This window comes from Falco peregrinus, chromosome 19, assembly GCF_023634155.1.
Source record: "Falco peregrinus isolate bFalPer1 chromosome 19, bFalPer1.pri, whole genome shotgun sequence".
Taxonomy (NCBI): Eukaryota; Metazoa; Chordata; class Aves; order Falconiformes; family Falconidae; genus Falco; species Falco peregrinus.
Window position 1 is genome coordinate 4,087,882 of NC_073740.1, and position 12,909 is coordinate 4,100,790.

General features: G+C 57.5%; 1 protein-coding gene across 1 annotated transcript in view; it reads right to left on the reverse strand.

The window, feature by feature from the left end:
- The window catches only part of MEF2D (myocyte enhancer factor 2D), a 46,431-nt gene that overhangs the window by 15,881 nt on the left and 17,641 nt on the right, over positions 1 to 12,909 (reverse strand). The window contains 5 exon segments of the mRNA XM_055791762.1: positions 343 to 553; positions 4,394 to 4,531; positions 10,879 to 10,995; positions 10,997 to 11,059; positions 11,061 to 11,084. Coding sequence (XP_055647737.1) covers positions 343 to 553; positions 4,394 to 4,531; positions 10,879 to 10,995; positions 10,997 to 11,059; positions 11,061 to 11,084 — 553 coding nt within the window.

Here is a 12,909-nt window from a genome sequence, read left to right on the forward strand (position 1 = left end):
AACAGCGCCCGGGGTGACTCATCTCCTTGCGCTGCCCAACCTTGAAACAGATCCCTGCAGGGATCCAGCTCTCCAAAAGCCCTGGGTAAGGCCAGGGATGGGGGGAGGGGTGGGGGGGTCACCCCCAGTTTGGAGCCAAGGCACAAACTGGAGGCATTAACCTCCGGCAGGAGGGCTGGGATAAGCGACCCTGGCAGGATGCTCCTGCCACCCAGGGATGCAGGGATACATCCCAGCTCGGGGTGGGGGTGAACGGAAGCAGCAGGGGTGTCCCCTGTCCCCTGGGATGCCCCACGGAGGATGAGGAGGAGATGGGGTATGAAGGCTCCCGGCATCGCTTACCTGCGCTGGCCGGTCTCTGCGGCAGCCCCGGGGACACGGTGTTTCTCTGCAGCGCCGGCTGCTGCGGCGAAAGGAGTCGGGGGTCCGTCAGCGAGGAGGTGACCAGGGACTGTGTCACCAGCGAGCTGCCCGGGTTGCTGAACTGCAGCGTGTTTTGGTTGGTCACCGGCACCGTCACCGGCATGGCGAAGTTCGGGGCGGGCACTGCGGACTGAACAGAGAGCAGGGGGGTAAAGGGGAGCAGGTGCCCCTCGGAGCAGGGAAGGGGGGGGGGCAGTCCGCGCTTTGCAGGCTCGGAGCAAGGGCAGGACTGATCCTGCATCACGGCAGCAACACCCCACTGCTGAAAAAGAGGGGACAGCCCCGGGCCGCCCCCCCCAAACCCCTCATTTCATTGCTGAGCTGCAGGGCTGTGCTTGCACCCTGCTTGTGCCGGCATCGGAGGGATGCGCTGGCATCGCGAAGGGATGCACCGGAGCTCAGAGCCCACCCGCGAAAACCGGGAAGAACAACCTGTCATCAGCTCAGACATGTCAAAGCTTTGCAACCAGTCACTTTGGTCCCCATTTTCAGGCTGTATCTGGCCAGGGGTGGCTGGGAACACCCCCAAGCACGAAGGGGGGCAGCGGCACGGTGCCCTTCATCCCACCGCAGAGGCCAGGCAGCCCATTGGGATTTTACGAGGCTGGTCCTCATCCAGCGGGATGGGAAGGGCCTTCCCAATGAGCTGGCAGGGGATCACCGGTTGGGGCTGGCACTGCTGCTAGCGGCCGAGCATCTGGGAAAAGCTTGATTTTGCTCCCCACAGCCCTCGGGGGGGATGCTGGGATCCATCCTGGCTCCCCACAACCCCTGGGGGGGATGCTGGGATCCATACTGGCACCTCTGGGAGCTGCTGGGAAGGAGGAGGAGCTGACCCCAGGGAAGCAGAAGCATCGCCAAAGCCCTGTCCCTTGGCCACAGGTGGAGGAGCAGCTTCTTCCCCCCCCGCCCCCCCAGCGTCCCCGCTGGAGCCAGCCTCGCCGCGATTATCGCCTGTTTTATGTCACTGATTTGCTCTTCGTTAACCGGAGCAGGCACCTGCTTAGAGGCTTTAGCAGGGGCTTTGCCAAAGTCCCACTTTAATTTGCTCAGGGTTGGAGAGGCAGAGGTGGCCAGTGGCTGGGGTGGGACCAGTGGGGCTGGTGCTGGGACCCCAGCGAGGGCAGAGGGAGCTGAGCATCCCCCCCCTGCAGCAGCGGGGTGGGGGCTGCTGCCCTGCACCCCCCACCCCTGCTTCCAGAAAGCTGCTCCTAAATGGGGTGTTTTCCTTTTGGGGGTAAGAGGGGAGGCGGGGGAGGAAGGAGTGGGTCGGTGCTCCCCCCACGCCTCGCTGCTGGCAACCCTCCCCACCAGCCTCTCAAGGGCATCGTGTCCTTCAGAGACATCCCGTGGCTGCAGCCAAGCTCCCAGGACCCGGCTCTGAGCCTGCGCTGCGGCATCGCTCCGAGGGGACCGGGCTCGGCATTGCTCCGAGGGGGACCGGGCTCGGCATCGCTCCGAGGGGACCGGGCTCGGTGTTTCCCAGCCCTTCACACAGAGAAGCTGTAATGCAGCCAGCCCCCCCACCCCCACCCCAGCTTATTCTACACGGCTGCAAAACCCGGAGGAAGAAGGTTTCTCGGGCGTTGCACGAACGCCGAGGCAGTGTTGTGTAATAAATCACTGCAAATGCGTCTGCATGCGTGCACGTTCCCGGGAAGGGGAAGGGAAAAGCAAAGCTAACCCCCCCCCCCCCCCCCCCCCCCTTCCCCGTGCATCGCATCTGAAGCAATAAATTTATCCTGTGATAAAGCCGGGAGGTTGAGGCACCCACCCAAGAGCAGAGTTATTTGCTTTTCAGCCGTATCTATCCCACTGCACCTTCAAAAAAAGCATCAGGCTGATGCAGCAAGATGCACACCCAAGCCACCAGCTACAAGGTCCCAGGTCCCCCCCCACCCCCTCCTCCCCCGCCCCCCACCCAGGGAGGGCACTTAGGGAAGGCGGCTTTGCACATCAGTCCAAAATCCAGGGGGGGAGAAGATGCACACACCAGCCAAACCTCAACAATTTCTCTTTTCATGAAATGCCATCACAAACACCAAAGGCAGAAGCCACGCTGAGGCCTCTCTGCAGCAAATGAGGCTGTTGTTAAAGCTTCCCCGGCCGCCCAGTCTGGTTAGTTCCCGTCACACACAAAACCAACCCAGCTGGTTAACAAAAAAAAAAAAAAAAAGCAAAAAAAAAAGCATCTTCTTCAACCGCACACACGCTCCACCGGCATTACTCGGTCCCTGGCTGCACAGGGAGGTTTAGTGGGGGAGCCAGATGCTACGCCCTGACTCCGAAGCGCTCAGCACCTGAATGTCACTGGCCAAAATGACTTTAGGGCACAGATTGCTCCTTTATGGCGTGGCTGGATGCTGCCTCCGGCAGTGGGAGCCTGCTCGGAGCCCCCCCTTTGCAGAAAAATACAGATGCTAAGCCATCCCTCTTTTCCGAGACTGTTTTGCACCCAGGAGAAAGCTCTCCTGGTTTTCCAACCTATTTTGCAAAGGTGGCAGGGCTTGTGCCAGGTGCTGGGGAGGGGGTGGCATGCCCAGCCACCATAGGTAAACCCTGGGGGGTGGAGAGCAGCCCCCCCATTAGCAAAAGCAGGGAGGAACCTCTGGGAGGAGGAGGCAGAGCCTCGCAGGAGCTAATCCTGCACTAAGCCCACCTCGCAGGGCTGGGCTTGCTGTCCCAGCATCGCTGCGAGCCACCAGCACCACCTGCATCCCGTGTCACCTCCCCTCCCCGAGATACAGGGGATGGAGCTGTGGATTTGGGGGTCCTCGGGAGGCTCCCTGCCAAGTCAGCAGGATAAAAAGCCGTGGGTTTCGCAAGACTTTATTCTCTGGAAAAGCCAGAATTTTAACTTGGGGGGGCTTGCAAAGCCCAGAAGAGCAGATTTGGGGTTTGTGGATGTTTTTTTTTTGGTGGGGGGTGGTGTAATTTTTTGCATCCAGCCCTTGGAAAGGAGCCTCCCTCCTGCCGCTGGATGGCTGCGGTGACTCGGGGCTAATCCCTCCGGAGGAGCCTTGCCTGCATCCCTAGTCCCTGCTCCCTTGAACTAACAACTAATTTGAAACGTGTCCCCCTCCTCCTCCCGTCTCCTGACACAAATCCCTTTTCAGCGCTGTCCTGATGCCACCCCAGTGACGGCTCCGGGATCACGGGCTAAAACCTCCCTGGATTTCTGCCACGGCCACCAGCTGCCCCCGAAGGGCTCGGTGGATTTGGGGGGAATTAATGCGGAATAGCCCAAACCGGGCTGAGTCTTGCAGGGATGCGAGGGGCCGGCACCTGCTGCCGGCTTTGCATGAAGGCTGGGGTCTTAACCCAGGTGAAAATCCTTTTTTTTGGGGGGGGAAAAGGAGATGCTCATCCAGTATTTGCACCAAAGCAGGGGAGAAGAGCATCCTCCTGCACTGGCTGGCTGGAGCCAAGGAGGCTCAGGAATGCCGGAGCTGATGGGAACAGATTTCCCAAGGGATTTCCCTGCTCCTCCGGGTGGGATACAAGAGGGACCCTCAAGGTCCCCTGGTGCATCTCACCCGTCAGCCCCGGGGTACATTCGGGGCTGCGCGCATCGGCTCCCAAGGCACAGCACGGCTCCGAAGCAAAGCCATGCAAAATCTACCCTCCCCCCCCATCACCCGGAGGCATCCGGGGAGGGGAAAAAGGGGGGGGCTGCAGACCACCAGCTACTCACTGCGAGCCGGTAACTCTGCATCATTTTATCAAACTCCTCATCAATCTTTTTATATTTCTCTTCCGTCTGCGGGGTCAACGCAAACACTTCATCCCCTTCTGGGCTCTCGCACTCCCTGTGCTTCTTGTTCAGCGCCTGTTACGTTTGGGGGGGACGGGACACGGTGGGGGGGGGGGGTGTCGGGGAGGGATGAGGTTGGGGGGAGATTGAACGGAAGAAAAAACAAACAAAAAAAAAATCTAATGAAGGTTTTCCAGCCAAGGGGCAGGTACTTACACCGTATCGTTTGAACAGGATATCCAGATCCTCACTGCCTTTACGGTATTTATCCTCCATCAAGGGGCTCTGGTCTATCGAGTCATCGCCGTCGGGCTCCGGGCTGTCACAGCCGTTAAAACCTTTCTTTCTTAACGTCTGAAAACACAACCAGGATAGTTTGAGATCTGGGAATGGGGGTGGGGAACACGGGATGCCCCCCCTGGACCAACGAGGACTTGCCCTTGGCACGAGGTGATGCCAAGATGGCGTTGAGCGTAATGGGGTTACAAAGTCAGGATCGGGCCCTCGGGTTTTGATGCCGGGGTGTCTTTAATCCCGAAATGACACCGTGGGGATGGACAGAGAGAAACCACTTTGTTTTTCGAAGGAGCTGTTTACACCAGAGCCGAATTTGGCCCCCGGACCAGCTCAGACGCATCCGTCACCTGCAATTCCTACGGCGACGAGGGGAAATCAACCTGCAAGAGATCTGCTCACCGGCTAAAAAGAGGGTAAAACCTCACTGATCAAAATCAATAAAAAGACAAAGAAAAGCCAAAATAAACAGCGAAGCGTGGGTTGTTCCCCCCCCCCTGCCCCCAACCAGGGGGGCAAACCCCAGGGCAGGACCAGCGGAGATGTCGGGCGCTGCTGCGGGGCGAAGGATGCGACATCTCATCCTTCCTCCGCAGGAGCCGGGTTATCCCACCCTGGACCTACGGATGAAACCCCCCCCAAAAAGTTCCTCTTCTCATGCTCAGTAGCCAATTTGCAGATTGTGTTCGGCAGGCACATTTAATTTTGTTGAAAATATTTCAAAATACCCAAAGCAATTAGGCATTATTCTGGAACCAATGCTTGCCAATTGATTTTTTTTTTTTCCCCCGAAGTCGAAGCTACAGAATTTCCTGGAAGTCTTGGTCTCCTTTCATGCCAAATTCAGCAGGGGAGGGGGGGGGGGGAGAAAAAAAAAAAGAAAAAAAAAAAAAATAAGAGCCTTTTGACAATTCTCCTCTGCCTTCCTAAACAATAATAAACATAAATATTTGGAGGGGAAAACGTATCCTGGAGTGGCTCTTCGCCTACCTGTGAGCTCTGGGAAACGTGGAGCTGGCAGGGGAACTTTTGCCGGAGCGGATAAAATCCGGCACCGCACGGCTCTGCCGCATCCCGCCCCGCGGTGGATGCCTGTACCCGGCAAGCAACAGGCACCAACCCCATCCCCCAGCCCCGTTCTGCCATCCAGCTGAAGCTTTTCACGATCTTTTTAATTAAAACGACTCCTTGGCGGGGGCGATTTGAACGCTCGTTACGTAGCCTTAATCCACCGAGGGGAAAAAATCCTCATCCCCCATCCAGCATCCAAGGGTTCGGGCTTGCGCTTGACCACGGTGCCACCGTTTAGTGTCACCAATAATTCCTGCCACCTAATAATTATCACCTAATTACCTACTAATAACTCCTGGTATTCCCTAATTCCTGTTCTTTACTGTCTCTTTATATAGAGAAAGAATCCCGAGTCCTTGGCACCAACAGGAGGTTCCCCAGGGCTTTTTCCGCAGGTTCCCGAGGATTTTTTCCCTATTATTTTTCTATTCTTGTCCGTGTCCTTGTTTCTTTTAGAACGGACCAAAAAAAGGAACAGGTGCTGCCGGTGGGGAAGGAACATTTTTTTCTTTTTTCAGTTCTTTTTTTTTTTTTTTTTTTTTTTTTCCCTGAAACCTTTTGTTTCGCCGATGCGGATGAAAGACGGAAAGTTGAGTTTTAATTTAAAAACAAAACAAACCAAAAAGTTTTTTTCCTCCTCCTCTTTCTCTTTCAGAGGTAACGTAGGAAAAAGTTGTTCCATGAGCATGGATGGGCATGAGCATCCGTGAGCAGGGATAATGCCGGGTTTCCTTCAGGCGCGTGCAAAGGGTACCAGCTGGGGAGATTCTCCGGTGTCTTATAGGGGGCTGTGCCCACCTCGCAGCGGGTCTGTTTGCACGGAGAGTTGCTGGATCGCTCCCATCCCTGCTTGGGAGACATGAAGGCAATCCCCTCGCATCCCTGGAAGCTCTTCCCCTCTGCCTACGGGTTTGGGAATCGTATGGCTGGACAAGCATCCCCCCCAGGACCCTCGAAGAAAGGAACCTCAAAAGTGAATTTTCGAGAGGTTTCAGCCAAGCAACGACATCCTTCTCCTTCCTAAACAGCGTTTTGCCATTTCTGAGTCCGCACGAAACCATCCAGGGGGGTCAATCCCTCAAAACCTCCGCCGAGGAAAGTGGAGAGAGCCCCCAGCCCGCTCCAAGCCCCTCGCAGCATCACCCCCTGCCGCATTCCCCACCTCCCACCCCCCACGGCTCTAAAACATTCGGTGTCTAATCCAGCTCCAACTGAGCAGCTCGGTCCTCTTCCCCCCCTCCCCCGGCCACCAAGTTCATAAAATTAGTCGGAATTTAATATCTTTGAGACCCGGCACCTCCTCGCCCAGTTCGGTCGGCAGCATCCCGAGCCCGCCCCGAGTGGCCACGGTGCCACCATCCCCACCAGGTTGGATAAAATCCCTGCCGGGTTGTCTGCAGGGATGGGAAGCACCGGTGGCAGTGGGTGACCGGGACCTGAGTGGCAGCAGGACACGAGCCAAAGCTTGTGGACAACAAAACGCCATTACCAGCCACACCAGCAGTGCCTGCTGGGTTTTTCCAATTTTTTTTTTTTTTTTTTTTTTAATGAAAAAAAAACCCGTGCATCCCATGTTTTGACAAGGTGGTGGGAAAGGAAAACAATCCTGCTGGAGCGAGAAGCGAATCCCAAGGATTCCCCCACTTTCAGGATCTCTGCAGAGTCTCGGAGAGAAGAGCCTTCCTCCTCATCCCTCCTCATTCCCATTCCCAGGGGAAAACCAGAAGAGGCACGAAACCATTTTGCCACTGGGTTGCACCCAGCGGCACACAACTATTTTTTTTTTTTTTTGGCTAAAACAGCTTTAAAATCAATTCCTTTGGAGCAGAGAATTTTCCACGGAGAAAACCAGGGTGAGAACTTCACGTTGGCAAAAAAAACCCCACCTGCCCATCCCCCCACGGCAGGACCTGCTGCAGGTCCCGCTCTTCCAGGCAATGTTCCCAGTCCGGTGATTCCCCGGCTCATATGGGAGCAGGAATTCCAGCCGGAAAAGGGAAATGCAGAACATGTGAGAGGAAAGGATGCTCCGTCAGGATGCGGTTGACTTTCCTTAGAGGAGGGAGACCTCCATCACCCCAGGCTTTGGGGAAGTCTGGATGAGGATGAGGATGGGGATGAGGATGAGGATGAGGGGGATGAGGGGGAAGATGGGGATGGGATGGGGATGGGGATCGGGGGGAAGATGAGGATGAGGATGACGATGAGGGGGAAGATGAGGAAGAGGATGAGGATGAGGATGAGGATGAGGGTGAGGATGAGGGTGAGGGGGGAAGATGTGGCACTTTGCCACCTCCCCAGCATCCCACCAAACACCTGATGTTACGCACCCTGGGGAATGACGATCCCAGGAAGGAGAATTAGGGGGCCAAAAAAAAAAAAAAAAAAAAAAAAAAATCAGCCCCCTCCAGGACAGGCAGCCAAGGAAAGAATTTGCTGTGTGACTTTAAGTGGCTCTGGAGCATCCCTGTGCCCAGCTCTGCTCCCGTCCAAGTCCTTATCAGAAGCTGGCACATCAGCCGGGCTGCGAGGAAACAAGAAGCGACAGCGAGGAGCAAAGCCGGCGTGATCCCAGCCCGGCGCGCGCACGTGGCACCCCAGCGTGCCTGTCTGGGGGCCTCAGCTGTCCCCCGCCTGATTAAGGAAACCCCCCCTCCCTGCTTGCTTAGGAGAGATTTGTTCAGACTTAAAAGCTTGCAGTGGCCCAGACTCTGCCGGGCACGGAGGGAGCCGCAGGGGTTGGGTGGATGAATCCCACTCCCGACAGCTGCTGCTGATCCTGGAAAGATGGAGGTGGTCCCACAGGGGGTGGTCCCCAAAAGGCACCTGGGGTGCTGAGCCCCTCCTGAACCGGGGTTGGGTACACTCATCCCAGAACTTCTCCTTAAATATCCAGGGGGATCATCCCTGGGCACATCCAGGGGGGGTGAACCCCTCAAGGGCATCACTGTGCAGCATGTGATGGGGTGCCCCCCGTGCCCCCCCCACGGACAACACCTCCCCAGGATGAAATAAAAAAATGGGATCTCCTGTTTACCATTGTTTTAGGACCTAATTTGAACAGACCAGCCCCGTACCACCTGGAGCTGGTGGTACCAGCATCCTTGGTCCCAGGAACACTCCCCCCCGCAGTCGCAGCCGGGAGAGGAGCCCCCGGCTCGGCCAAGCCTCCGGAGCCACCGCTCGCTCCTTCTCCACCAGGAAAATGAAATCAAGAGGGTTTCCTGCCTTGATTCACCCAGGTCCTTGTTGCCTCTCATCCCTTCTGAGATGCTCCGGCAGAGAGGGGCCACGAGTGGGGCAGGGAAGGCAGGTTCGCGCAGCAGCCCCTTCAAATCCCCCTCAAATCCTACTTGGTAGCAAATTCACAAGCTTGTGCTTTCACGGCTCTGGAAATTGCTGCTGGGGAAGCTTCCAGGGTGTGAAGATACTCTTAGAGGAGTCAAGGTCAACTGGGAGCCACCAAGAAACAGGAGATAAACTGGGGTCCGTGCGTGGTGGGGGCAAAGCTGGGCTGGTGGGTCCTGCCCCTGGGCTTGGGGGGAGATGGACATCAGCCCCAGGACCCACGAGCAGTCTCCCAGGGGCAGTACAAACCAGCAAAAAACTTAGAGGAGCCCTAATCCTGCTCCAAGACAAGATGAGGGACCAGGAGGGATGCTCCAGCAAACTCCAAACCTGCACGATACCGCGGCGCATTTCGCTCTGAGGTGGCTCTGCCAGCAAGGACGTGCCCAGCCCGGCGTGTTTGGGCTCTTTTTCTTGCCATCCACCAATATCCTTCCGTTCCCGATGTTCCTCTCCTCGCCTTTGGATGCAGATCCAGCTTTTCATGTGGTGCAAAACACAGTTATTTCTTTGGGTGCCAAGGACTGCATGTAACCTTGTCGGCTGGGGAGTGTTTGCATCTTGGACCATAAGGGAACAGAGAACGCTGCCCAAAATGTTTACGGTATTTTGAGGCCAAGATAAATCTGTTCGCCGGCGCGAGCGCCGCAGCCTGAGCATCCCGGAGAGGCTGGGTGAGGTTGTGCTGAGCAGCACAGCAGGAACCGCGCCGGCAAAACCCCCGGCAGTTTCACGGTGGATGAACACTCCTGGGCTCCAAAGAGCCAAAAAAAATAAGACATTTTGGCACCATTTCCAAGGCCCCTAACGCAACTGTGCATTGGCAGAACAGAACCCCCCCCAAACCCTGGTGAGGGCAGGGTGGTGCTTGGCCATGGTTCAATCTAATTCTGCGGCGGCAGCACGTCGGTGGGCAGCCAGTGAGGTGAAAACCTTGAGTGCAAACCTCTCGAAAAGATGCGTTTCACGGAGTCAAAAAATAAAAAAAAAAAGGGAAAAGGAAAAAAAAAAAAGGGAAAGAACAAAAAGAAAAAACAAAAGGAAAAAAATAAAAAAGATTGATGAGGTAGGTTAGAGTTTTCTGGGTTTTTTTTCCTTCTCCTTCATGGAAACAAAGCCTGAGTGCTGCCCAAAAGGGATTCAACAGGCAGAAGCAGCGCAGCCCGTGCGGCAGGCGTTAATTGGTGCCCACCTGTACTGTCAATAATTAGCCAGCCATGCCATAATTAGCCAACCATGCCTCTCACTTGCCCCGGGTGTAAAGGCAGCTGCCCACACGCTGAAGGGCAATAACCGAGCGGGCTCCGGGGGTGGCTGGGGGAGGGGATGTGACCGATGGCCAAGGTGCCGCTGGCATCCTCCTGCCCGCCCAAATGTGCCGCGCTCGAACCCGGCGATGCTCTGCCAGCACCGGGGCGTGAGGACAAAGCAGCGGGGAGAAGCCCAGCGTGGCGTCACCCACAGCAACTGGTGGCCAAGCATCTCCTGCGATGCTCCTGGCTGGGGAGCGCAGCGCTGGCGCCAGCGAGGCTCGGATGCGGTGCTGGGGTGGGTCAGGCTGGACCCACCATCCTCGGAGAGCCACAAAATGCAGGGGGGACAAGGTTTGGTCAGCCCCACCCAGCTGTGAGGTTGGCCATGCTATGGACCCAGAGGCACAACCCCGGGAGATGCCTCCCAAAACCATCCCGCGGTTGGCCTGCGCCACGGGCAAGCCCCAAAGCACACACCCCCCTCGATTTTAGGGCAGTAAATCAACACAGGACTCGAGACAGCTTCAAACTTTCCAACTCCACCATCCAGACTGGTGGCCCAACCAAGATACAAACTGGGCCAACAAGGCGCAAAATCAGGTTGACACCGAGCGCCGGTGATCTGCTCGCTCCCATCCCCACCCACCCCAGCCTCTTGCATCCACCCGCGGTGCCGGAGCCCGACCCTGGCTCCACCATCCCGGCAAAGCCGGGGAGAGGACGGGTGGCCCTCACCTCGATGATGTCCGCGTTGGTCCGGCTCTCGTGGGGCTCGTTGTACTCGGTGTACTTGAGCAGCACCTTGTCCATGTCGGTGCTGGCATACTGGAACAGCTTGTTGGAGTGGTTGAAGGATGATCAAGGCGATCTCGCAGTCGCACAGGACGCTCAGCTCGTAGGCTTTCTTCATCAAGCCCAAATTTGCGCTTCGTGAAGGTCACCTGAAAGCAAGGAGAGCAAGGTCAGGAGCCGGGGCCAGGCTGCCACAGACCCGACGCCTCCCGGAGAAAACTGGGATGGACGACTGGAAGGAAGAAGAAAAGGAATGGGAGGGCAGAGGGGATCTTCTGGCCTCAGTTTCCCCAGCTGGACAACCCACCCCGAGCCCCTCCTCTCTCACCTCCCTCTCCCAACCGGCTCAAGAGCGCTGCCTATTTTGGGATCCTCCAAAAGCAGACACTTCCCAAGCACAAAGATGATTATCAGCCTTGGAAATCACATATTGCCAAATCAAGAGAAAATAAATTTCAGCAAAATCCCCAGCCGAGCCACCATCTGGCCGGGGGCTGTGGGTTGTTGGGGTTTGGTTTTTTTTTAAAAAAAAGTTGAATATTCAAGTGGTGGAGGAGATCTTGTCTTTGCTCGCTGAGGCAGCGCTGCAAGCAGCCGACCCTGGGAGCTGCAGAGCCGAAGCCACCCGGGGTGCTGCTCCGCACCGCTCGCCCACCCATCCCCCCACCCGCTCTCCTGCATCCCAGCACCCGCTTTCTTGGGGGGCTTCCCCACAGGCACCCTGAGCCCCCCGCGCTGGCTGCCCCGACCTCCCTCCTGCCTGTCCCCATCACCCCTGTCGGGGGCATTTTTCCGCATCACCTGCCCTGCCGGGGTCACCGCACCGTGCCTGCATCCCCCATCCTCCCCAACCTGTCATTAGAGCTGTCAGCTAACAGGGAGGCATCTTTTGCCGGCCAGATCCTGGCTGGGGAAGAGGGATGGAGCTGGGGGCGGGGGGGGAGGGGGGGCTCCCAAACCCCTCTCCAGATGCCAGGCAGATGTTGGGCTGCATTTCCCAGCCCACGCTCGGCTCTCGCCGCCCCCACCCGCTCCCTAACGGGACCCAGCTGGTGGGGGAGGGAGCTGCTTTGGGGTTCTCCATCCCGGCTGCATCCCCCCAAGAAACTGCAGCCAGCCCCCATCATCCCCAAGAAACCCAGCACACTGCTGGGGAAAGGCGCAATGCTTGGCCAATGCCCTCAGCGAAAAATAATAATAAAAAAAGGAAAATTAAAGGCAGGGAGGTCACTGCTTTTGCTTTCAGCGTTGCTCTCGGGGGGGGGGGGGTGGGGGGGGGTGGGGGTGGGGGTGGTGACGCAGCAGCAGCCCGGGGAAGGGCTGGAGATGAGCTGAGATGCCCCCGGGGTGCGAAGAGCTGCTCCATCACCGCGTGCGCGCACGGGAGGGCTCGACCCCACTTAGGGCTTCAGCCACCGCATCGATTTTGCAGCCGAAGGGCTTTAATGCGCAGCGTTGAGGGAGGAGAGCGAAGCAGGCTGCTGCCTTCGCCCAGCTCGAGTTAGTGGTGTTAGAGCTACGGCCCGAAAAGCTTAACCTGGAGCTTTCCCCATCCCAGCATCACCGCCACGCTGCCACCAGTGGTACCCAGCACCGAGGTCCTGCACCCAGCGCCGAGCATCCCCAGCGATGGAGCCGCATCCCTCCGTGCGGCGGGAGGGCAGCGCGGGGGCAGCCCCAGGCGCACACGGTGTGGGGAGCTGCCCACCCCTCGCCACCATCTCCTAGAGATGATTAAGCAGTAACGAGATTCGGCTTTAATCACCTCATCCCCTGGAAAGTGCCGGGCTGGCACCCCGCGCCGCTGCTCCCCGCCACGTGCGCCCGCTCGCGCTGCGGTCAGGCTGCAAGTGCCGGCGCTCACGTTGCCAGCGCTGCGTCGCGAATTCAGTGACTCAAGGGCCAGCAGCGGTGTCATCAGCAATCCCCTCCCTGGTGGCCTCCGGGACCTCTTGGTCACCCAAAAATGCCACC